The 26,944-nt window shown below is 38.3% G+C and overlaps 1 protein-coding gene across 1 annotated transcript; it reads left to right on the forward strand.

Moving 5' to 3' along the window:
- The first annotated feature begins 1,672 nt into the window (after window positions 1-1,672).
- On the forward strand, window positions 1,673-26,398 carry LOC125848596 (CBBY-like protein). Its single transcript, XM_049528482.1, has 11 exons — window positions 1,673-1,939; window positions 2,526-2,575; window positions 2,793-2,856; window positions 3,070-3,118; window positions 3,218-3,286; window positions 10,381-10,442; window positions 17,356-17,436; window positions 18,155-18,309; window positions 18,446-18,530; window positions 25,674-25,817; window positions 26,130-26,398. The coding sequence occupies exons 1-11, from the start codon at window positions 1,695-1,697 to the stop codon at window positions 26,230-26,232; spliced, it is 1,107 nt and encodes a 368-aa protein (XP_049384439.1). The 5' UTR covers window positions 1,673-1,694; the 3' UTR covers window positions 26,233-26,398.
- The last annotated feature ends 546 nt before the right edge of the window (window positions 26,399-26,944 follow it).

Below are 26,944 nucleotides of genomic sequence, written 5' to 3' on the forward strand. Positions count from 1 at the left end.
TTAACTTAAATACATAATATTATTTTCTATATAGATGATATATTTTTCCGACGAAGGATATTCAATTGACCATTCTTTAGAGTTTTTTTAAACAAACTAAGTTAACAGAACATACAATTCCTTTTCTTTTTAAAAAATATATTTTTTATTCGAAGTTTGACACTCACTATGGGGCTTGACTATTCTAGAATTAGTACGAGCGAAAAGTCTCACTTGAGAGTAAAACCATGTTTACTAAAGATAATTTTATTCTCAAAGCTTGAATATTGATCGAAATCCATCTTGATTGGGCTTACAAAAATCGTAGGACTTCTGTTGTTTGTAGGACAAATTACTTAACTACACTCATTTACTTACCTTAATATCAATTTATCCCTACTTATTTCAAAATTTTCAAAAATCCCTTATTTTACCTATGTATCCCGCATGTATCTTGTGCATAACCCTATGTATCCCGCTATGTGGAATGTATCAAACGTTGTGTATCCCTTGCACAACGCTATGTATCCCGCTATGTGAAATGTATCAAACCTAATATATCCCGTGCACAACGCTATGTATCCCGCTATGTAGAATGTATCAAACCTAATATATTCCGTGCACAACGCTATGTATCCCGCAAACATCATTTTTAAGGGATTTTTGGTAAATAGAAAACTAGAAGGGATAGGATGTTATTTAGTACTTATAATATGTGGTTCCTATAATTTATAGGGTAAATCACATAAATATGCTATGTTATAAAAATATTTACCATCTATGACAACATAATTTTTCTAACTAAATATAACATTTTTTTGGAATTAAGAAAATTGTACAGTCTTCGCCTCTTTCTCAACCCTTTTTCCTCTTCTTCTTTTTACTCTTCTGCTTCTTCGTCTCTTTCTCTGACACTATTTTTCTTCCTCCTTTTTTTTTTTNTTGATGCCTAAGCAAACACAATATAATTAACAACCACACTAACAATATATTCAATAAAACTCTACGAGTGACATATATGCAGATTTTATCACTATCTCATAAAAATAAAGAGGTTGTTTTCAAACACATTATAGTTACACGAACAAATAAACTCAAACTAGATTTAGGCAAATTTTAGTTATTAGTACAATTTCTTGATACATGGTTCAATCTTAACAATTTATTACCTTTTCCATTTCAATTTATGTGTTTAGTTTGGATGGATACAAGATTCAAGAAATAAAAAAGACTTTTATATTTATAGTCTTACACTAAAGAGGGGTATAATATACTAAAATGACTCCAAACCTTATAGTTTTAAATATATCATGTAAGGTATTAAATTTAAAAGTTAATTAAAATAAAAATTAACATTCTTTTTTAAACAGATTAAAAAGGAAAGCTAGACACATAAATTAAAATTGATAGAGTAAAAATTTAATGTGAGAGATTACACATATCAATTCATTGAAGGTTAAATATGCATAACTAAATTTTTAAGGGGTCATTTGGTATACGAGATGAGACTAAAAAAAAAATCTCATGAGATTATTTTATCTTACTTTTACAGTGAGATACAACAATTTCAAAATTAGCTAAGGAATCTCGAAATTATAAAGGATTAAAAATATAGTTTATTGCTATTTGAGGGACTAAAAATGCTAATTTCCGAAAAGAAAAAGGAGGAAAAAAATCTACTTGAACTATTGAGTTAATTTTATTAGAAAACAACAATGGCTATAGAAAGAGCTTCATGTCCCGTTCTCAACACTTTGCGTTTCTGCACCAACAATTCTTCCAAACTGTACAACTTCCGAAAAAAACACCTTCGATTCCCCTCTTTCTTCCCCAGAAACTTCAGTTCTAGTAGTGGCAAGTTGTACACTCATGGATTATTTGTCAATTCGTCAAGTTCATTCTCCAACAGTACCCAGGAAACTCCGTCTCAGCAACTCGCTCTTCTTCTCGAAGTTGAAGGGTACAATAACTTTTCGTCCTTTTGTGTGCGCACACTGATAATCATGAGCTTTTATTGTTCTATTTGGTTTTTTCCACTTTTTTACCGACTGCATTGTAGTCATATTCGTGCTATGTAATGCCCTGTTTGTATTAACTACTCAAATATCAAATTGAACACATTTTCTCGTAATTAATGTCATTTTGTTTGTGAAATTCAATCGTGAAAACATTACATTTGGAAGAGTCAAATACGAGAAAGAGAAGTTTTGGGGTTGAGTAAGTGTATGGAAAAGGTGAACTAGGTAGTTGAGTTTTTCCAGCATAATTGAGTATTTGAATTAGATAAATTAGCTGAAATTGAACATATGCTTGAACCCATAGCCTTTCACTCTCCTCCTTCTCCAAGGGGAAATAAAAAGAATCAAACAAATTTTATATTGAGATTATGTTAACCTGGAGGGTTAATATATGTATCTAATTTTATGTTTAAGGTTTTTATGCGCTTATTATCTTTGTGTTATAATTTCAGCAACATTATCTGCTTTACATTTTCCACTGGTAGTTACTTTTTTTTTTGGTTTTCTTGACAACTTTTATATGTTTAGGGTATTAATGGATGTGGACCGATTGGGCAACCGCCAAGCCTTCAATGCAGGTGAGGATTCCTTTTTTACTTTAATCAAGTAAATTCTATGCTTTATGGGATTTTTTTTCTTTATGAAATGACCTTTTTTTCGTGATGATCACGAAAGTCATTCTTAACGACTGAATGCACCAATATGGTGCACAAGCTAATGCATAACAAAAACAAACAAAAGAAAACAAGCCTACCTGGGATAATCTAAATGTTTTTTTTCTTCTACTAATGTCAGCTTTCCGGAAGCTTGGATTGGACTGTGCAAATTGGAGCCAACCAGTTTATCAGGATCTTGTAAAGTACGATGTTCATGAGGTTTTGTGATTTAGTTGAGGCATGCATATATTATCTGAATCAGAGTGTATTACATAGTTGATTTTATTTCTCTTTAATACATTCTATCTTTTCCTGATTTCATAACCTTCCTGGTTTCATTTTTGACCTCTAGTCTACAGCATCTTAAGTAGTCTTTCTGACTAATTACATGAACATATAATTCTTGCTTTCTCCAGGAAGAGCATGGGTGATGAAGAAAGGATGTTGGTCTTGTTTTTTAATAGAGTAAGCTCACATGGATAAGTCCATTAATATGTGTCTTGTATTCATTCTAAAAAAAATTCAAGTACTCTTCCAATTTGAATAAGCTTGTTCTTTATTCAGATTGGTTGGCCCACATCACTGCCCACGAGTGAGAAGGAGACATTTATGAAAACTGTTCTGCGAGAGAAGGTATGTTTCAGAAGTAAAACTTAATAGGTTGAACATATGATGATAAAATTTCTTGCACTTTGTTTGGTATATTTTAGATATCAGTAGTAAAACCTTCTATAGCTGCCAATAGGCTATCTGTGGAATATTGTCCTGCCCTCACGTCTCTAGTGGTTAATGGCTATCATAGTGCTTCAAATTGATGTAAGAACTCAAAATAATATTCCTGATAAGGTAATCTCATAGAGCTGTTGACATGCTTAGCTCTGCTCCATTGACTAAAATCAAATTGCAATTCTGTCTTCAAGTACATGTTTGAGCTGTTATATTCAATCTCATAGTTCTTGTTTCCTGCGCCTTTCTTTTGTTTTCATTTGCACTGGTTTAATATTTGAGCTCCTACTAAAATCAATTTGCTATTGTGTTTTCTCGTACTTGTACTCACTGTTATATCCAGTGTGATAATTGTTGTTTTCCTGTTCCACTTTTATACTCCCTCTGTCCCAAAAAGATTGTCTTAGTTACTATCTGGACAGTCGCAAAATATTTTCTTTGACCATAATTTTTTCATGTACTTCCTAAATTTTTTTTTTTTTTTTGAGAAGGTAACAACTTGTATTCTATTCCAAAACAAAAAGCAGAACCTGCCACAACAAATTACAGGTTCCTAATTACAATTGTGGAGAGTACCACGAAGATCTTTAATCCTATAGCAAAATTTACAAGGAACCTAAAACATCTTTAACTGATTCTAGATCTACCATGTACTCCTGTTTACACCAAAAAAGAAACAAACCTAAGCAGTTCATCTTAATCTTCTGGATGGAATTGCTCTTGTTTTGGAAGCATCTGAGATTTCTTTCTTTCCATACTGACCACCAGATGCAAGCCGGAATGATTTTCCATCTTCCTTTATGCCCGGTAATGCTTGCATAACTGCTCCATAACTTCAGAGTCTGCGTAACTTTCCTAGGCATAACCCATTTCATGCCCTTTTGATTGATAAAGACATTTCACAAAATGTTGATTATTCTACAGTGAAGGAAGATATGGTTGACAGTCTCTACTTCTTCTTCACCACATAGAAGGCACCTAGGACTCGGTTGAATATTTCTTTTCATAAGATTTTCCTGGGTCAAAACTGCCTGCTTAGCAAGGAGCCAAGTAAAACAAGACACTTTGTAGGGGATTTTAGTTTTCCATATCAACTTCCATGGCCACCCATTCCTCTGACTGTTACAAGGATTAAGTTTTTTGTACGCTCTTCTAACACTGAAATTGTCCCGACTGTGATCCTGCCATCCCAAACTATCTTGTGCATCAATAGTTCCTTTGAACTGCCCCAAGACCTTGTTAAAACTCCACCAACCTTTGGATCTCCCAGTCATTTAGAGGTCTTCTAAAGCTCAGATTCCACCCTTGGTTTGACCATATCTGCTACAGTGGCCCGTTGCTGTTGGTTTAGGGTGAAAATATCCGGGAACAAGGTTTTTAAAGATCCTTGTTCTATCCATCTATCTTCCCAAAAAGAGGTTTTCCTACCATTCCCCAATTTAATACTGCAGTTTTCTCTGAGCTTTGGCCAATGGTTTCTGATGGCTCTCCAATGGCTTGATCCGTAAGTGCTAGTGACCGTTTTGGTTATCCAAGGATCCTCCATTTCATATTTGGTCTGTATTGCATCTTTCCACAGGGCTTGCTCACTGGAAGCAAATCTCCATAGCCACTTCATCATAAGGCACTGGTTTTGAATTTTTAAATTCCGTATCCCCATCCCCGCTGCCTGTTTACTCTCAATCAGAGTATCCCACTTTACCAAGTGGAATTTCTTAGTTTCACTATTTCCTTCCCACAGGAAATTCCACCTCAAAGCATCAAGTTTGTCAATAACACCATCAGGAATAGGGAAAAGTGACATCATATATGTAGGCATAGAGTCCAAAACACTATTGATGAGTGTTAATCTTCCTCCTAAAGAAAGGTATTGGCTCTTCCAATTCACCAACCTTTTTTCACATTTTTCAATCACCCCATTCCAAATGCCTATAGATTTGCTTTTGGCTCCCAAGGGCATCCCCAAGTATGTAGTTGGTAGATCTCCTATCCTTCCGCCCAAAATCCTAGCCAGAGAGGGTAAATCATGGACTTCATTTACTGGATACAAGAAACTTTTGTTCCAATTGATGTGAAGACCAGAGATAGCTTCAAAAAGAATGAAGATTACCCTTAAAATCTTGAGTTGGTTCTTGTTAGCATCACAGAAGACAAGAGTATCATCTGCATATTGTAAGTGAGCAATCTCCAGATCAGCCCCCACTCTACTGGATACCCTAAAACCTCTCAGCCACGACTTTTCTTGAGCGATTTTCAACATATCATTTATCCCCTCCATAGCGATAATAAAAAGAAAGGGAGATAATGGATCTCCTTGTCTTAAACCTCTCTGTGAAGAGAAAAAACCTGTAGGAGTGCCATTTATTAAAACTGAGAATTTCACAGTGCTGATGCAAAACTTCATCCATCTTAACCATCTACCTCCAAAACCCCTTTTAGAAAGAGTCTCCAACAGGTACTTCCAATTGAGGTGGTCATAAGCTTTTTGAATGTCCAGCTTACATAGGATGCCTGGGTCCCTGCTTCTAGTTCTAGCATCAACACACTCATTTGCCATAAGAATGGCATCCATTATTTGTCTCCCTTTTATAAAGGCCAACTGTTGGGGGTCCACCAGTTTGTGCATAACCATTTTGATTCTCTCGGTGAGTATTTTGGAGATGATCTTGTACACGCTACCAATTAGGCTAATGGGTCTGAAGTCAGTGAGCTCCTTAGCACCCATTTTTTTTGGAATTAAAGCCACATAAGTAGAGTTGAAGCTTTTCTCAAAGACGCACCTCTCATGAAAGTTCTTGATTGTAGCAATCACATCTTTTCCAATAACCTCCCAACAATGGGTATAGAAGGCCATGGTAAAACCATCAGGACCAGGAGCTTTGTCACTAGCACAAAGTTTGACACTATCCCATATCTCTTGATCCTCAAATTCCTTCTGAAGCATGAAGTTATCTTCAGCATTAATTTTGTGATTCATCCTGCACCCACCTGAAGGTCTCCAAGTTTCTGTCTCAGAATATAAGTTCTGATAGAAAGCTATAATTTCCTTCTTTATGTCTTCTGGATTCCTGACTACTTCACCCCCCACATTTAACTCATCAATATTATTGTATCTTCTGTGTGAGTTGGCAGTTCTGTGGAAGAAATTGGTGTTGTTGTCGCCCTGTTTCAGCCAATTGACCCTTGATCTCTGTCTCCATGCAATCTCCTCATATTTAGCTATATTTTCAAACTCTAGCAGAAGTTCAGCTTTTAAGTGGATCTCCTCTTCCCCAGAGCTCTTTGATCCTGGACTTTCTCAAATTCAGCAAGTTGATTGACTATGTTCTGTTTCTGTAAAGCCAAATTTCCTTGTGCTGATTTGCTCCACTCTCTCAACTTAACTTTAAGTGCCTTCAGCTTAAAGGCTAAGATGAAATATGGCCTTCCTTCACAGTCAAAAGACCTCCACCATTCCTTGACTCTATCCAAGAAACCCTCACTCAGCAGCCACCAATTTTCAAATTTAAAATGGGACCTCACAGGCTCCCAATTCCCACATTGTAATAGAATTGGAGAGTGATCAGAAGTGACCTTTTGCAGGATTGATTGCTTGATATTTTTGAAGCCTCCATTCCACTCATCAGACACTAGAAACCTATCTAGCCTAGCAGCAATGTCATGTTTGTCCCCTTTCCTCCATGTGTACCTTCCTCCTGCTAATTGAAGGTCCAACAAGCTCATATCTTCAATGAAATCAGAGAGGTCAGTCATCGATTTTGTGATTCTTGAACAATTTTTCTTCTCAGAGGGGAATCTAACTGTGTTGAAATCCCCACAAACTGCCCAAGAGCCATTGAACAGACCTCTAGCTGACCCAACTTCCCACCAAACTTCTTTTCTTTCTTCTCTACTATTTGGAGCATAGATGCCAGTAAGTACGCAGGTGAAGGCAAGACTTTTACCTGTGGACTTGCAGGATATAGAGTATGCTCCCACACTGCTAACCTCCCCCGTCCAAACTTTCCCGTCCCAAAGAATTAGGATGCCCCCTCTAGTACCACTAGAAGTTGACAAAATTCAACTCCTCTGTTTGCCCATAAATCTTTAATAATGTTTCTCACATCCCCTTGGATCTTGGTCTCTTGGAAGCAATAAACATCAGCCTTCCACCCTTGGATTAGATTCTTGATTACACACCTCTTATTTGCCTGATTCAGGTCCCTCACATTCCATGAAATTATCTTGACCGTCATTTATCACTAGCTAATGTGTAACCCCCCCTGCTTCTGGTACCATTACTTCTGAAGTTGCTCCCACATTCAAGACTCTTAAGTTCTTTTGAGCCTTTAACTACTGAAGTTGAATTCAAGTTCTTCCCCCCCTGTCAGTGTTATTTTGTCTCATACTATCGATCTTCATGAACAGCCTCGTAGCTTCCTCTTTGCATCCCTTAATGTTTACTCCGAAATCCTGGGCTAATTTTATGATGTTCTGATGGATCCAAATCGGCAAAATCTGAATCATCTTCTTCCTCTGGACTACGTTGGTTTAAAGGAACTACATCTTCAATTGTTGTCAAAGAGTTGTTCTCTTCACCTCTCTGTGAGTTAAGTTCTTGAAAGCAATAGTTTTCCTAAGGTAAATGAGAATCAGGGAGGTCTGGGCACTTGTCTGACACTTCCACTGTTTCTCTATCAACATTATCTTCTGTATCAGCTTGCTTCTCCATCACATTTTCTTCCAGTTCTGTCCCTTTTATTTTTATGCACCTTGAAGCTGATGGAGAAATAGAAATGGCTTCAAGTTCCGCAGTGATTGGATCATTTAACTGAGTGAAGGGGTTTTCAATGAGAGGCCCACTTGAAATGAATTGTGCCAGCAGATCCGGGCCCATTTTTCCCCCCTTTCTTACATGTTTGGATTTCTTAGGAGTTGTTGAAAGTTGCAAAGGTTCACATGCTGGTACAGCAAGTTGTTTCAAAATTGCTGGATCGTACGAGGAACCCACGTGTCCAGAAACCTCTGTAAAGCCTAAAAGGCTCTCATCCCCTCTATACCCAATCAAATCTTTGGACCTCTGATTGTTTGGGACAGCCGGAGTTCTCTCATCGGAAACCACCCTCGCAGGCGTCTCCACCCAAATCTGAACTTTGAAAGTCAAACCCTCATGAACCAGCTGTACTGAATTAGGGACAGAATCACCATCACTTCTCACCTTTAACCTCATCCATTTCAAGTGATTACGAAGCTCTGTCTCTTCTTCAGTACGAATCCAACCTCCACAGAAATTCCCGATCTCTCGGAAGACTTTCTGGGACCAAAGTTGGAGGGGTAAACCCACTACCTTGATCCAAATCTGATCCGGCTTTCATGGATGGAGTTCGAAGTCGGCGACCACCATTGAAGATTGAACTTGTGCATTTTCCAGAACCATTGTCCTCTTACGATGTGTTCTGCAACAGTCTTATTGGGGAATTCAAATAAAAATCATTATTCCCCAAGTCATATATATTGATGCCATGATGATGTCTCCAGGTACTCCCAACCCATCTACGAATCTCCGACAATGTGATATCTGGGATCTCTTCCGGCAGAGTTCCCACCACACTCTTTGCTAGTATGTCATATTGGGTTTTTGGTATGGCATCTGTAATAACCAGCAAGTTGCCTTTTTGTTGTATCTTGGCATCATTAAAGTCTCTTGTAGTCCATTTATTACTTCTGACAGTATCGGAATATGATAGACCCTCCTCTGTTTCCCTGTATGTTGTATTAACTGTTCTCTGAACCTTAGCATTGATAAAAACTATCTGGACAGTCGCAAAAGATTGTCTTAGTTACTATCTGGACAGTCGCAAAATATTATCTGATTTAATAGTTTTTTTATTTAGTTTCTAAATAGGCCAAACACATATACAGCCCCTCAAACTTGCCCTCATTTTTCATTTTGGCACTCCAACTTAGCCTTGTTCCATTTTAACTCTTAAACTCCATTTTTTCAGTACCATTTAAACACTTGTACTAATTTTTATGATTTGTTTTTATTTATGTTCTTCAATTGCAATTTCTTGTTTTAAAAAAATAGACGTGTGCCTGTTAATTAAAAAAATTAAACATTCGCGAACGAACATAAAAAAAACAATAATATTATTTTTTGATATTTCTCTGTATTTTTGCATGAAAATAAATTGACGAAAGTTCTTTGATTTTCTTTCTTAAACATTCAATTAAATTAAATAACACTACTTATTTATTTTTTCTTATCATCTAGGCTATCTAAATTTAACGCAAATACTCACTTTTAATTTTTAATATAAATCAATACGAATAAAAAAACTCATCTTCAAAAAGACTCGACTGACTTTGTTAATAACACTACTAAAAAAAGACTCTTGTTCATTGTTAATAACACTACTAAACAATGTTAAAACTCGACTGACTTTGTTAGGTTGTCGGTGATTTTAAAGAAAGAAAACCAACACAATTTCGGCGGTTATTTTTCACACAAAAATACATAACACTCTTAAAAAGAAATTATTATTTTTTAAAAAGAATTATTTTTGTTAATTTTTAATTTTTTAACTAAAATTAAATGACACATGTCGATTTAAAATAAGAAGTTGCAATTGAAGAATATATATAAAAATAAATAAATCATAAAAATAGTATTTCGTGTTAAAATGGAACATAAAAAATGGAGTTCAAGGGTTAAAATGGAACAAGGCAAAGATAAAGTGCCAAAATGAAAAATGTGGACAAGTTAGAGGTGCTGTATATGTGTTTGGCCTTCTAAATATGTCAATTTTGTTTCAAAAACATTGATGATTTTATGTCCAAATTCACACCGAACATAAGTTAGACTCTTGTATTCTGAATCAAGATAACTTTTTGGGACGAAGAGAGTACTTTATTTGGACTTGTTTTGGAATGGTTTCATACTCTTTTTCTAACTACAGATAATATTGCTTACATGATCTCTGTTGAAGTACTAATCTGAATAATGGGTTCATTGCTTGTAGAGAATTGCATTGGATGAACTTGTCATGTCAAAAACCTTACCTTTAAGACCTGGTGTTGAAGAGTAAGTAGTTTTTCTTGCTTCAAGTCATTTGTTCATGTGTTACATACATTTAGTTTTCTCCACAAATGATCATTTATTTCATGATGAAGTAATATCCTTGTCCGAACTTCAGTGATTTTTGAGCCATGCGGAAGATTTCTCCTTAACCTTGCATCAGAGTGAGGTCTCTTATGGTTATTCCATTCTTTTATTTGGGTAATGCTGTGCTAAGTGTAAGAAGAGGAGAAAGATCTCCTTTCACAGGGTCGAAGCTCTGAATCATGTTTCCTTTATTTGCTTAAAGATTTACGTGTTGATTTTACTTTTTAGCATTATATGCTGCTGTCAGGTTTTAGGTGTATTCTTATTAAAAATTGAGGCTATTCAGGTTTTTCTCCTATTATTTTTAGCAAATTTTAGAGGGAACGCATTCAAAAGCCTAGGGTTATTCAATGTTTTCTAATTTGAGTTGGTGTCAGACTCATCCTGAGATCCAAGTCATAGTCCTCATTGTTTGGTGATTGCTGTATCAGAGTGGAGTTAAATATGCAATAGGTTCGTGAAATAGCTGAGCCAATAATAGGTTCCTCTGGGATTAATTCCTGTTTGCTTTACCACATGAGTTATGACCTCTCTTGCCCCTTCCTATAGAAATTCGGGGACAAACTCAACAGTAGGAAATCTACAACTTTTGTGCTTTATAGCTAGAAGTAATGGTTCCTTGTCGGTTTCATTGAGCTATATTTTTCCACACCCAGCAGTTTTGAGACCCACTTGTAGTTCAGATATTGCGACTTTCGCCATGTAACAATCTTCGGATCCTTGACACTTTTGAGTGTTTAGTTTGTGTGCAAAGCTAATGGTTTACAACAACAACTACCTCAATCCCAAACAAGTTGGGACTAGCTATATGAATACTCACTGACTTTGTTACTCCACTTAAATTCATGTCATGATAATATTAAGCAAAATAAAAATAAAAATTACCTGCAGTTCCTTATATTTTCTAGTGGCATATAAATTCAACTCCTAGAAAAGCATAGGATGTAGAGTAGAAGTGCTAACATGGGGAAACATATTCTCAACTAATAAGTATCGGATATATAGATAATTTTCTTTCATTGTGATCTGTGCCTATATTTTGCCAAGTCTGCAGGGATTCCAAGATATTGTAGATCCTTCGAGAAAACCTTCTTATAACTGATTTTAGGTCTACCTCGTTTCCTTAACACCTTCACCCACCATGTTCTAACATCTGCAGACTTGTGCATCTGCCGGTCGACACCGGACATGACCATATCATCTCAAGAGACGGCCTCTTATTTTATCCTCGATATTTGCTACATGAACCTTCTTGCAGATGCAGTCCTTTTTTTTTATAAGATGGGTTAAAATTGATTGAAAAGGTACCAAGAATGTAATGAACTCAAATCTAATGTAACAGTAACCAACTTCTCAACTATATTAATAAGTCTTCAATTACACTTCCAGATAGTAAATGCAGCAACTCAAATGGTAAAATCCCCAAACGAACATACAAAAATATTGATTATTGAAAGTAAGACTAGGGATTGATAGCGGAAGAAAGGAGATACGAAGCTCAGACTAAGAGTGGAGATGAGAGGATTTAGATTCTTCACTCAACAATTTACATAAGACTACTTTTCCTGGAATGTGCTATTTATCAACCAGGATCCCACACATAACCACTTAATGTGGTATAGGGCTACAACAACAACAACAACAACTTACCCAGTGAAATCCCACTAGGTGGGGTCTGGGGAGGGTAGAGTGTACGCAGACCTTACCACTACCTCATGGAGGTAGAGAGGCTGTTTCTGGAGGACCCTCAGCTCAAGTACGACAACCCAAGTAAAAGAAGAGGAAACATTATATACTACATAGTATCCAATAAGAGAAAAGTGCATAATCAACAAAGGAAACAATAACATCAAGAATACTGTGAGAGGTGGAACGCAGTAAACGACAAGTGGCTATAGGATCACAGACAAGAACTACAAGAGCAAGGCTAGGACTACTACAAACGCTACCCACCGAAACCCTCGCACGGGAAGACAACACGCTAGCCCTACTAACCTTCAACCTTAATACGCGACCTCCACTCCTTCCTATCTAGAGTCATGTCCTCGGTAATGTGAAGCTGAGCCAAGTCCTGTCTAATCACCTCTCCCCAATACTTCTTAGGCCTACCTCTACCCCTACGCGTACCCTCTACAACCAGCCCCTCGCACCTCCTCACTGGGGCGTCTGTGCACCGTCTCTTCACATGCCCAAACCATCTCAGTCTCGCTTCCCTCAGCTTGTCCACCACAGAGGCCACTCCCACCTTCTCTCGGATAACCTCATTCCTAATCTTATCGCTCCTAGTGTGCCCACACATCCATCTCAACATCCTCATCTCCGCAACATGCAGTTTTTGAACATGTGAGTTCCTGACTGGCCAACACTCCGCTCCATACAACAAGGCCGGTCTAACTACCACTCTGTAGAACTTACCTTTAAGTTTCGGTGGAACTTTCTTATCACACAAGACTCCAGAGGCAAGCCTCCATTTCAACCAAGCCGCCCCAATGCGATGTGTGACATCACCGTCTATGTCACCACTTCTTTGGATTACAGCCCCAAGATACTTAAAACTTTCTTTCTTGGGAATAATCTGTGTGTCCAGTCTCACTTCCCCATCTGCCTCATCCACCGCATCACTGAATTTGCATCCCAAATATTCAGTTTTGGTCCTACTCAACCTGAACCCTTTGGACTCCAGCGTTTGTCTCCACACCTCCAGCCTCGCATTAACTCTGTCCCGCGTCTCATCAATCAGTACTATGTCATCCGCAAATAACATACACCATGGTACCTTCTCCTGAATAGACCGCGTCAACTCATCCATCACCACATCAAATAGAAAAGGGCTAAGGACTGATCCCTGATGCAACCCCATCTCAACTGGAAAGTGTTCCGAGTCTCCTCCAACCGTCCTAACCCGAGTCTTGGCTCCACTATACATGTCCTTTATCGCCCTAATATAAATCATCGGGACACCTTTAGCCTCCAAGCACCTCCAGAGGACCTTCCTCGGTACTTTGTCATAGGCCTTTTCGAGGTCAATGAATACCATGTGTAGGTCTCTCTTCCTTTCTCTATATTTTTCTACCAGTCTTCGCATAAGATGAATGGCTTCGGTAGTCGATCGTCCCGGCATGAATCCAAACTGATTTTCAGAGATGGACACCCCTCTTCTCACCCTCATCTCCACCACTCTTTCCCAAATCTTCATAGAATGGCTTAGCAGTTTGATACCCCTGTAGTTGTTACAGTTTTGGATATCACCCTTGTTTTTATACAACGGAACCATTGTACTCCACCTCCATTCATCAGGCATCTTTGCTGTCTTAAAAATAACATTAAACAGCCTAGTTAACCACTCTATACCTGCCTTGTCCGTGCTCTTCCAAAATTCCACCGGAATCTCATCGGGTCCGGTCGCTCTACCCCTGCTCATCCTACTAATTGCACTCATAACCTCCTCGATCCTAAAACACCTACAGTACCCAAAGTTCCGAAGTCTCTCAGAGTGCGCCAACTCACCTAACACAATGTCTCTGTCCCCTTCTTCATTTAAAAGTTTATGAAAGTATCTTTGCCATCTTTGCTTGATGGAGGTCTCTTCCACCAATACTTTGCCTTCCTCATCCTTGATACACTTCACTTGGTCCAAGTCACGAGCCTTCCTCTCTCTTGCTTTTGCAAGCCTATACAATTTCTTATCCCCACCTTTGTCCCCCAGCTCGACATACAAGCGTTCGAAAGCTGCCGTCTTAGCCTTCGTAACTGCTAACTTAGCTTCAGTCTTTGTCGTCTTATAAACCTTCTTAAGCGTCCGCTTCTCTTCCTCGTCTTCGCACTCCACCAACTTTGTGTAAGCCGCCTTCTTTGCTTCCACTTTGCCTTGGACTTCCCCATTCCACCACCAATCTCCTTTATGGCCTCCAAAATTACCCCTTGAAACCCCCAACACCTTAGAAGCAACTTCCCTAATGCAACTAGCTGCTTTATTCCACATGGTGTCCGCATCCTCACTACCACTCCAAGCTCCCATCCCAGTCAACTTCTTGCCCATCTCCCGAGAAAGGGCAGGGGTCAAGCCACCCCATTTAATCCTCGGTCGATCGAAAACCCTCTTCTTCCTCCTATCCCTCTTAATTTCCAAGTCCATCACTAAAAGCTTGTGTTGGGTAGTAAGATTTTCACTTGGGATAACCTTGCAATCCTTACAACGACCTCTATCACCCTTCCTAAGGAGTAAGTAATCTATCTGAGTCTTAGCTATCGAGCTACGAAAGGTAACCAAGTGGTTCTCCTTTTTCGGGAAGCATGAGTTAGCAATCACCAACTCAAAGGCTTTAGCGAAATCCAGAAGCGAAGTTCCACCTCCATTTCTCTCCCCAAAACCAAAGCCTCCATGAACATCATCAAAGCCACTAGAAGTTGCCCCAATATGACCATTAAAATCTCCACCAATGACAATTCTCTCATTGTTTGGTATACCTCTAACTACCTCATCCAAATCCTCATAACAGAGCTTTTTGGCCTCCTCGTCCAAGCCCACTTGAGGTGCATAAGCACTAATAACACTCAAAGTACATCCTCCAATGACTAGCTTAATCATCATCAACCTATCATTGATCCTCCTAACCTCCACCACTTGCTCCCTCAAATCCCCGTCTACTAAAATACCCACTCCATTTCTATCCCTTGAGCCTCCTGAGTACCACAACTTAAACCTGTTGAAAACCTGAGCCTTGGAACCTACCCATCTAGTCTCTTGGACACAAGCTATATTTATCTTTCTCTTCTTGAGGATTTTCACTAGCTCTATGGACTTCCCCGTCAACGAACCTATGTTCCATGATCCTACCCTCAAATTATGGGAACCCGTAACCCTCTTACCACTATTTTCCCTCGCCCTTGGCCTCAACCGAAGACATGACTCACTACCACCATCAGATACCAAATCCACGAAGAAGAAACTGAAACTAATGTAAAATCTACACAGGAATATACTCAATAATACTGCAACAAGTGTATAATCTAAATGACAAGATAGCAACAACTAGACTAACGGATGCAACACTGATCCAGACTATAATATAAAACAAGGAAGCACTGATCCAAAATAAAGAAGATGGAGCCCTAATCTGAACTACAAAGCCAATCAGGAATAAAACAGGTAATCAGAAGGTTTCCAAACAGAAGACAGTACACAAAATCTGCAAGAGAGGGCTGAGAAAATAGATTCAGATCAAGAAAGAAAGAGAGACAGGATAGATAGAACCTGGTCGGTGACTTTTCCGGCCAGATCTGGTTGGTCTCCGGCGACAAACAGTAGCACTGCTGGTGCACTGTTGTTTGGCCGGTAGCTCACCGGAGTCAGAGCTGGCTCTCGCTGGTTTCTGTCGACCGGATCTGTTGCCGTCGTGGGTTGTCGCCGGCTGTTGCTGCTGTCCGGTGATTGCTGGTGGAGACGGAGAAGAAGAGAGAGAGAGAAGGAGAAGAAGAAAGAGAAAGAGGGGAGCGGAGCAATCCCGTCGGAGCTGCCGCCTGGTCGGAGCAGCGCTGGTGTCTGTCAGTTTCGCCGGCGTCGCCGGAGAGAAAGCCGTTGGAGAGAGAGAGAAGTTAAAACTATCAACATTGGAAATTGAAGCCAACTGTGTTAGGAAATTGATTGAGCAGATTAATGTGGTATAGGGCTGCTTTGCTATAACTGGTTTTGGCCCATTCATAACAGTGGTACAGAAAAGTACAAGCTAAGACATATGGGATAGCTGTTACACCAAAAACGTAAATTCTGCAGACATCTATTCTTCACAACAGAAATATGAGAACTTTTGCCTCTAAAGCATCTGCTATTTCTTTGTTTGATGACCATGGTGTTTGCCTGTCTGGGCCAACTTTACGCACCTCGGCTCATTCCACGGGATACATGTTACCTATCATCAACAACAAGTACTAGGTAACTCTGTCCACCAAGGCTAGGACATATGAGAAGAATCACCTAGTAATTTTTTTGTCTCCGTTAGGATTTGAACTTGAGACATCATGATTCTCAAAAGCATCTGCTATTTTTTTCCAACCAAATGGTGTTCATGATGCAAAGAAGGGTTTTCCAGATTTTCTTCTTTCTTTTGCCGACTTCTGACTTTGCCAGCTTTCTACTAGAGCTCTTATACTGTAAGGCATGGCTCATTGCACTTAACATATGTTTAAAAGAGACCCAAAAATTTTCCAGCTTGTTTACAATGGAGGAATAAATGAGTTGCAGATTCCTGATTGTTCTCACAAAAGAAGCACCTACTACATAGGGCGAATCCCCTTCTCTGAAGCATATCTTGAGTGAGGCAGGCATTCTAGCTGCTACTCAGCCAAAACAAGCCAACTTTGGAGGAGCTTTAGTCTTCCACAACATCTTCCAAGCCCAGCTTACCTCCCACGATTCAGCCTGTCTCTGCAATCATTTCTAATCTTATTTAGTCTTGTATGACCACATATCCATCTAGCATTCGCATCTCTACAACACTCACCTTGTGGATGTTTTGGATTTTAGCGGCAACATTGCTAAGTTCATTGGTTTAAGCATCTAAGTTTTGACGTGTTGAGCAATTTATCACATCGCTGATCCATAGATTTAGTTCCAACAATTTCAAATGCCTTAACGTTCACTTTTCAACGATAATTTTCCTAAGAAAGAGGTTACAGGTTAGAATATTTAGCATGTCAGGCTAACTCTTTAGCATCTCGATTACCGGTGTACAGTTGGTTTGATTCCGTGGTCTTTGTATTTATTAATTTAGTTGGTTGATCTTCCTTAGTTTTGTCATATTTCTCGTAATAAATTCTACTATGAAATTTGCAGATTTATTGATGAAGCATGTGAAGAAGGTGTACCAGTAGTGATGCTGACAGCCTACTGTAAAAGTGGGGAGAAACAAGTCAGGTTCACTGCTAATTTCAACTCTTTGCATTTCAAATATGAATTTATAAGTTTTTTTTCTCAAACATTCTTTATATAGCTTTAGGGTGAGGTAGGGTTGAATGAAACTGAATACGTTAGTCTAAATTGCTGATGCCAAACACTTGAAACTGCTGAATTTGGGAATCTGCCAGTGTTAAATTGCCGTTTTTTAAAGCACCCAAGGGTGTGTCATAGTGGTTAATGAAGTGAGTGAAAATGATGAGAGACAAACACACTAGGTGATTTTTCCATCTGCCTATGCCTTGATGGACAAAGCTACCTTGTACCTATTCTGAGAGGGTAGTAGGCAGCCAGTAGAATAGTCAAGGAGTGCGTAAAATGGCCCAAACACCATTATTATTAAAAAGACAATCCGTTTCTTGGATCTAGATTATATGCTTAGCGGCTTTTTTATGGTCTTTGTTGCTAGAACGTCATCATATAAACTAAATGATTCTGCAGGTTGATTCATATCAGGAAATAATTAAAATCTCTTAAGAGTATAGTTATCGAAAGGACTGTTAGTTGGCATGTGCAGTAATTCCCGTTTTATCCAACATTAATGATACTTCTACACTTGCCCTGTCAAAAAACTCGTTTTGGTTTCCACCCATAAGAAATTGGGTTGTCTTGATGTGAAAGAGTCTGCATACTCTCTGCCAATCATTGGAAAAGTAACCAGTTCTTTGATTCACTACAGATCTATCATTGAGAAGCTTGGAAAGGATAAAATGGCAAAGATAAAAATAATTGGAATTGAGGAGGTAAAACGAAGTTCCTATGGCCAACTTGTATTAGGCGAAGGGGTGGCATCTGACCTAGGTGAGCAACTGGCTAAAGAAGCAAGAAAAGCAGGTAAATTTCCTCGGACAATCTGGTTCAATTTCATTGCACAATCTGCTAAAATATCATGGCATAAGCTGGTTGCCTCTCTTTGTACCATATTTCAACATAAGAAACTGCACACCTCCTCTATATTATTTTGACCCAGTTTCCGCTGAGGAGCAAAGAATTGCTAAGGAGGTTGCTTCCATACTAAAGTTGACTGTCGACATTGATACTACTTCAAGTGAAGGGTTAGTTCTATCATTCTCTTCGTTGTTGTATTTTTAATTATTTTGTTTGTTGTTTTAATGGTTTACTTTCAGTTTTACACCATGACATTATATTACCTGTATGAAGATGCTTGATTAAACTTGTCAAAATCAATAATCAACTGCACTTCAATCCCGACATGGTTGGGGATCTTATCAACAATTAACTAGAATTGAGATGCTTGATGGACGGTGCTAACATGTGTGGGGTCCAGTCCCACTATTCCATTTTTGACTTCAACAATTGTTGCATGCAATTGTCAATTGTTGGCAAATTGCAATAGCAGCAAATGTTGAGAAATTATAAACTTTCGGTGGCACAACTTTGACATATAGTGTATGGTGTTGAAATTTGCTGCTGCAAATTTCTTCTATAAAAGGAGCTTATTAGCTCATTTGACACACCAATTCACAGAGAAAGATAAATATAGATAGCTGTGAGGTTTCCATAGACTATACAAGAAAAATAGTCTGTGAAGAAAAATAGAGTGTAAGCGATATTTTAGTAAGGTGGAAATCAAAAGAGTGTTATTCCTTTTGAGTGTGTAGTAGTCACTTTGAGTATTGTATTCGTGGCTACACGGTGTAAAATTCCTTACTATAGTGATATCAGTTGCTCCTCTTAGCCCGTGGTTTTTTCCTTATTTAGAAAGGTTTTCACGTAAAATTCTCGGTGTCATTATTTTCCCAATTTATTTCCATTATTTTGACCATATATATTTTTGTGTTTATCCGTGTTTTCCTAACAAACTGGTATCAGAGTCAAGGTTTTATCTGAGTATGCTCTGTGGTTGCAGCACAGTCTGAACTTCCACATCAGAAAAGATTTACTTTGGTTTGCAATATCTATATTTTTTGGGGATAAACAATGGAAGCCAACACAAGTAGAATGGTTACTTTAAATGGTGTTAATTATGTCATTTGGAAGGGAAAAATGGAAGATCTGCTTTATGTCAAGAATTTTTATCAACCAGTCTTTACCACTGTAAAGCCTGATAATAAAACAGATGAAGAGTGAAATTTGTTGCATAGACAGGTTTGTGGATTCATTAGGCAATGGGTTGATGATAATGTGTTGAACCATATTTCTGGGGAGACACATGCTCGAACCCTATGGGAGCATCTTGAAAGTTTGTATGCTCGGAAAACTGGCAACAATAAAATGTTCTTAATAAAGCAGATGTTGAGTTTAAAGTATCATGATGGTTCTCCGATGACAGACCATCTGAATAATTTTCAGGGGATCATGAACGAGTTATCTGCTATGGGCATTAAATTTGATGAAGAAATTCAAGGCTTGCTTCTACTTGGTTCCCTACCAGACTCTTGGGAAACATTTAGAACTTCATTGTCAAATTCTGCTCCGGATGGTGTGATCTCAATGGATTCTGCCAAGAGTAGTGTCTTGAACGAAGAGATGAGAAAAAAATCTCAAGGTTCTTCTTCGTCGGATGTCCTGATAACTGGCTCCAGGGGGAGAAACAAAACTCGTGGTTCTCAAAATAGGAGCAAATCCAGAGGCAGACTTAAGGATATTGAGTGCTATCATTGTGGCATGAAAGGGCAAACAAAAAAGTTCTGCAGGAAGTTGAAGAGGGAGAACAAAAACAGAGAGGAAACTAAAGAAGATGGCAATGAAAATTGCCTAGCCACCATCACCACCGAAGATCTTATTACTGTCCTTGATGCGGATATGATAAATATTGCTTGTGATGAGTCAAGCTGGGTTGTGGACACTGGTGCCGCATCTCACGTGACATCAAGGAAGAATTTTTTCTCTTCCTATACTCCTGGTGATTTTGGAACCTTAAGTATGGGTAATGAGACTATTTCTAAGGTGGTTGGTATTGGTACAATTTGTCTGAAAACTAGTGTTGGAACTAAACTAGTTTTGAACAATGTGAAACATGCTCCTGATGTTCGTTTGCACCTGATTTCTGTTGGTGTTTTGGATGATGAAGGATATGTTAGTACCAACGGTGATGGAAAATGGACACTCATTAAGGGTTCCTTGGTTGTGGCTCGTGGTAACAAACGTCGTGGTTTATACTGGACTACGGCCTCTGCTTGTGTTGATATGGTAAATGTGGTTGAAAGCGATAGCTCTTCAACGTTATGGCACAAAAGGGTTAGCCACATCAGCGAGAAAGGACTTAATGTTCTTGCCAAGAAGAAATAATTGTCAAATTTCAAAAGTGCTAAATTAGAAAAGTGTGAGCACTGCTTGGCTGGTAAACAAAATAGAGTTTCCTTTAAGTCTTACCCTCCTTCAAGAAAGACAGAGTTGCTTGAATTGGTGCACTCTGATTTATGTGGTCCAATGAAGACAAGGACATTGGGTGGTGCACTCTACTTTGTCACTTTTATTGACGAATGCTCGAGAAAACTTTGGGTCCATGTCTTGAAGACTAAAGACCAAGTGTTAGGTGTCTTCAAGCAGTTTCAGGCTTCAGTTAAAAGAGAAACTAGAAAGAAATTAAAATGTATTTGTACTGATAATGGTGGTGAATATTGTGGACCATTTGATGAATACTGCAAGCATCAAGGCATTAGACACCAGAAGACTCATCAGCTAAATGGTTTGGCTGAGAGGATGAACAGGACCTTAATGGAAAGAGTTAGATGTTTGCTTTCTGAAGCAAAATTGCCGAGCTCATTTTGGGGTGAGGCTTTATTGACCGCTGCACATGTTATTAATCTATCTCCTGTTGTTACTTTGCAAAGTGATGTACCAAATAGTGTTTGGTATGGAAAGGATGTTTCCTATGACCATTTGAGAGTATTTGGTTGCAAAGCTTTTGTACATGTGCCGAAAGATGAGAGGTCAAAGTTAGATGCCAAGACAAGGCAGTGCATCTTTGTTGGATATGGTCTTGATGAATTTGGTTACAGGCTATATGATCCAATTGAGAAGAAACTTGTGAGAAGCTGTGATAATATTTTTATGGAGAATCAAACAATTAAAGATATTGACAAAGCGGAGAAGCTAGAATCTTCAAGTTTTGATGCTATAATTCATCTAAAAGAAGTTCCTCACACAAGTATGCATGATGTTGTTGGGTTTGATGATCACGGTGACGCCCATAATCATGTATCGAATCAACATGTTGATGTTGATAATAACAATGATATTGTTATTGATGATCCTCCTGCTCATGAAGTTGTGGACGAATCAAATATTCCACTCAAGAGGTCCACAAGGCAACGGGTTCCTTCCTCTCGTTATTCACCCAATGAGTATGTATTACTCACTGATGGGGGAGAACCTGAATGTTATGAGGAGGCCATAGAAGATGTGCACAAGGATCAATGGATTGAAGCCTTGCAAAATGAGATGTTTGTTAGGAAAACACGGATAAACACAAAAATATATATGGTCAAAATAATGGAAATAAAATGGGAAAATAATGACACCAAGAATTTTACGTGGAAACCTTTCTAAATAAGGGAAAAACCACGGGCTAAGAGGAGCAACTGATATCACTATAGTAAAGAATTTTACATCGTGTAGCCACGAATACAATACTCAAAGTGACTACTACACACTCAAAAGGAATAACACTCTTTTGATTTCCACCTTACTTAAATATCGCTCACACTCTATTTTTCTTCACAGACTATTTTTCTTGTATAGTCTATGGAAACCTCACAGCTATCTATATTTATCTTTCTCTATGAATTGGTGTGTCAAATGAGCCAATAAGCTCCTTTTATAGAAGAAATTTGCAGCAGCAAATTTGAACACCATACACTATATGTCAAAGTTGTGCCACCGAAAGTTTATAATTTTTCAACATTTGCTGTGTTTTTCAACATTTGCTGCTATTGCAATTTGCCAACAATTGACAATTGCATGCAACAATTGTTGAAGTCAAAAATAGAATAGTGGGACTGGACCCCACAAATCTCCCCCTCCAGTCCCATTCACTGGAAGGAGGTATCTTCATATTCTTTAGAGGGAGCACATACCCACAAGTTCTTTGCATAACTCGAACTTGTCTTTCAGTATCGTCTTGGTCAGCATATCTACAGGATTTTCACTTGTATGGATCTTTTTGACGTGAAATGATTCACTCTCCACTTCCTCACGAATCCAATGATATCTGACGTCGATGTGTTTTGTTCTTGCATGGTACATGGAGTTCTTGCTCAAGTCTATTTCTCTCTGACTGTCACAATAGACAACATACTCCATCTGTTGCAATTCAAGTTCTTGAAGAAATCGCTTTAGCCATATCATCTCCTTGCCGGCTTCAGTAGCCGCAATATACTCAGCTTCAGTTGTAGATAGTGCAACACACTTCTGTAACTTTGACTGCCATGATATAGCTCCCCCTGAAAAAGTAAACAAATATCCAATAGTGGATTTTCTGTTGTCAAGGTCACCTGCCATATCAGCATCTGTATAGCCCTTCAAGATTGGATCTGCTGCTCCAAAACACAAGCATTCATCTGAGCTTCCTCTAAGATACCTGAGTATCCACTTCACAGCTTCCCAATGCTCTTTTCTCGAATTGTCGAGGAATCTGCTGACAACACCAACTGCGTGAGCAATATCAGGTCTAGTGCATACCACTGCATACATTAGACTTCCGACAACAGAGGAATATGGAACTTTGGCCATTCTCTCTTTTTCCTCCCTAACTGTAGGACACATCTTCTTGCTCAACTTCATATGACCAGCAAGAGGTGTACTAACAGGCTTAGCATTCTTCATATTGAAGCGCTCTAGTACACGTTCAATGTACTTCTTTTGTGACAAATAAATCCTCCTTTCATCTCTGAGACGAGTAATTCTCATGCCCAAAATTTGCTTGGCATGACCCAAGTCTTTCATAGCAAAAGACTTACGCAACTCTTTCTTCAACTCGTCAATCTTGGAAGTATTCTTGCCCACAATTAACATATCATCCACATACAACAAGAAGATGATAAAATCATTGTCTGAAAATTTTTGTACAAATACACAATGATCTGAAGAAGTCTTCTTATAGCCTTGCTCCACCATAACAGATTCAAATTTCTTGTACCACTGTCTAGGAGCTTGCTTTAGGCCATAAAGACTCTTTCTGAGTTTGCACACAAAATTTTCTTTACCTTCTACTTTGAAGCCCTCAGGTTGTTCCATATAAATTTCTTCTTCTAGGTCACCGCGAAGGAAAGCCGTCTTCACATCCATCTGCTCAATCTCTAAATTAAGACTAGCAGCCAAACCCAAAACTGTACGAATCGAGGACATTTTCACAACAGGAGAAAATATTTTGTCAAAGTCAATACTCTTCCTTTGACCAAATCCCTTAACACCCAATCTAGCTTTGTACCTTGGCTTGAAGTTGTGTTCTTCAACTTTAACTTTGAACATCCACTTATTCTTCAAAGCTCTCATGCCCTTGGGCAATTTTACTAACTCATAAGTGTGGTTCTCATGCAGAGACTTCATCTCATCTTGCATGGCTTCAATCCATTGATCCTTGTGCTCATCTTCTATGGCCTCCTCATAACATTCAGGTTTTCCCCCATCAGTGAGTAATACATACTCATTGGGTGAATAACGAGAGGAAGGAACCCGCTGCCTTGTGGACCTCTTGAGTGGAATATTTGATTCGTCCACAACTTCATGAGCAGGAGGATCATCAATAACAATATCATTGTTATTATCAACATCAGCATGTTGATTCGATACATGATTATGGGCGTCACCGTGATCATCAAACCCAACAACATCATGCATACTTGTGTGAGGAACTTCTTCTAGATGAATTATAGCATCAAAACTTGAAGATTCTAGCTTCTCCACTTTGTCAATATCTTTAATTGTTTGATTCTCCATAAAAATAATATCACGGCTTCTCACAAGTTTCTTCTCAATTGGATCATATAGCCTGTAACCAAATTCATCAAGACCATATCCAAAAAAGATGCGCTGCCTTGTCTTGGCATCTAACTTTGACCTCTCATCTTTCGGCACATGTACAAAAGCTTTGCAACCAAATACTCTCAAATGGTCATAGGGAACATCCTTTCCATACCAAACACTATTTGGTACATCACTTTGCAAAGCAACAGCAGGAGATAGATTAATAACATGTGCAGCGGTCAATAAAGCCTCACCCCAAAATGAGCTCGGCAATTTTGCTTCAGAAAGCGAACATCTAACTCTTTCCATTAAGGTCATGTTCATCCTCTCAGCCAAACCATTTAGCTGAGGAGTTTTCGGAGGAGTCTTCTGGTGTCTAATGCCTTGATGCTTGCAGTATTCGTCAAATGGTCCACAATAACATGTTGTTTCCCACATGCTTTGAAGCTGGAGATTTCATGCATCTAGTAGTACTTTGAGATATGCCCAAGGAAAAAAGAAAAATTATTTGCTGTGAATTAATTGTCGTCCAATGAGACTTGTCAAAGAAAAAGGGGGGGGGGGAGTAGAGGAACTCTGGTCCAAAAATAAACTGCTTCCCATTTCTGGTGGATCATAGCAAACAGATTACTTATTGATCTCATTTGTGCTATTTCAGACCATGTTACATGCACAAAGGTATATAAAATATTGGCTGAAGGTTTTTATCTGGTAGAAGTAAGATCAATTTTATGCAAGTTTTTTCCGTGTATTTTGAAGGATCCATGCAAAATCCTTCAGTCATTACACTTATTTGGCATGGCCATGTTTGAATGAATTCCTTGTTACTTGAATTCATATTGATCAAACTAGTAGGTGATTTTTCTATTTGTTACAGAGATCTTTGAATCTTAGGAAAAACTGCTGAATCAATGTCATTGGTGCTCACGGAATTGGATGCAAATACTAGATATTATTGTGGATTCATACAGTGACTTTGAACGTTCAGTGTATACTGAAGAGTATGTTGTGAAATAGTCATATACCAATATCGTACATGCTGGACAGCTGTATGTCAAAGGAGCAGTAAGAGTCCATGCTACATACTGGATCATATTGCTCACTTTTGGAGCTTTGATTTGTAGTTGAAGACAAAATATTCAGAAGCATTTGGGGCTATCTGAAATTCATGCATAAATGTATTGAGTGCATAGTGCAATTTGGCACACCGTAGGTCTGCTGCTCAACTATCTAAATGTGGTCTAATACTTTATTTTCTTCTAATATAGATTGCAGAATGTTGTGGCTGCTCTGAGGGCTGGGGCAGAATATGCCGATGTACCTGTGCACAATTGTGTGCTTGTTTCCGGAAGTCTATCTGGTGTTGCTGGAGCAGAGCGAATTGGCATGCCTTGCGTTGTGGTCCGGAGCAGGTTGGTTTTTCAAAGCCAAGCTTAAATACCAAATTCTTGAATGCAATATAAATACTTTTTGTCTTTAACAATAGGCATATATCAATCAATTAGCTATACTCTATCCTAAATTAGTTGAATGGGCTATATAAATCCTATGTTATATGTGGGTGAGAATATGAGTCACTTCATTCCACAATAAGACTAGTACCACATCCATCCTACTAAATTAGTGTTAGCTAGTTTTACTTTCTGATAATTTTCTTTACTTATTAGTTAAACATTGCTGGACATCTTTTCTGAATAATAATATATTTTTTTTGTGTGTGAAAGTTCAACGGCCAGAGCTGAGTTTCCCGGAGCTAAAGCAATAATGGATGGATTTGGTGGTGCAGATCTAACAATTTCTAGGCTGCGGCAAATACAGGGATCGTGATGTTCCATTCAAAAGCCAAATCCTGTAAAATTTCCAAACTTAAAAGCGAGTGTAATTGCGCTTCTGTAAAATTATTTACTATGAAATATGTAGGCATAAGTTAAAATGCAGTACCATCTTAGAGACATCGACCATTTATGGAATTACGTCTCAATTTTGGGCTTCATTTCATCTCTTTGTAAAAATTTTGAACATTCTGCTGCCCTTTTTTTCTTTCTGGGTTTCCCATCCGGTGTCTAGTACCTTACCTACTTTGTGGTTTAACTAAATCTTGATTCACTTTGGAAAGTCCAACTTGGAAGTAAAATGCGAATCAATTCTGAGCTTGAACTTGAAACCTCCTGATAAGAATAGAGTACTTACCACCACTCCAATTACTTATGCTGGCAGCTGTGTATTTGAATGAGAATTTCTTTAAGACGTGTTAATATTAACCATTAAGTACGTAGACTTTAATTTCAAGCTTATTTCTTTGTTCCTCAGTGAAATAGGAATTCATAGATGAGCCCCCAAAATGCTTGTGAAGTACTGAAAAAAAAAAAACGAATAGGTAAATCATGTAAGAAACGTAGCATTAAAGGTAAAAACTGCTAATTTTGATCTGTATAAAGAGATTTGTCTAATTCGGATTTGTTAGCTCAAATCAATCAATAGCTATAAGAAAGCTTTGTCAATAAACAGAAGGAAGAAAACCAAATCCCCCTATAATTTT

Source organism: Solanum stenotomum, chromosome 12 (assembly GCF_019186545.1).
Source record: "Solanum stenotomum isolate F172 chromosome 12, ASM1918654v1, whole genome shotgun sequence".
NCBI lineage: Eukaryota > Viridiplantae > Streptophyta > Magnoliopsida > Solanales > Solanaceae > Solanum > Solanum stenotomum.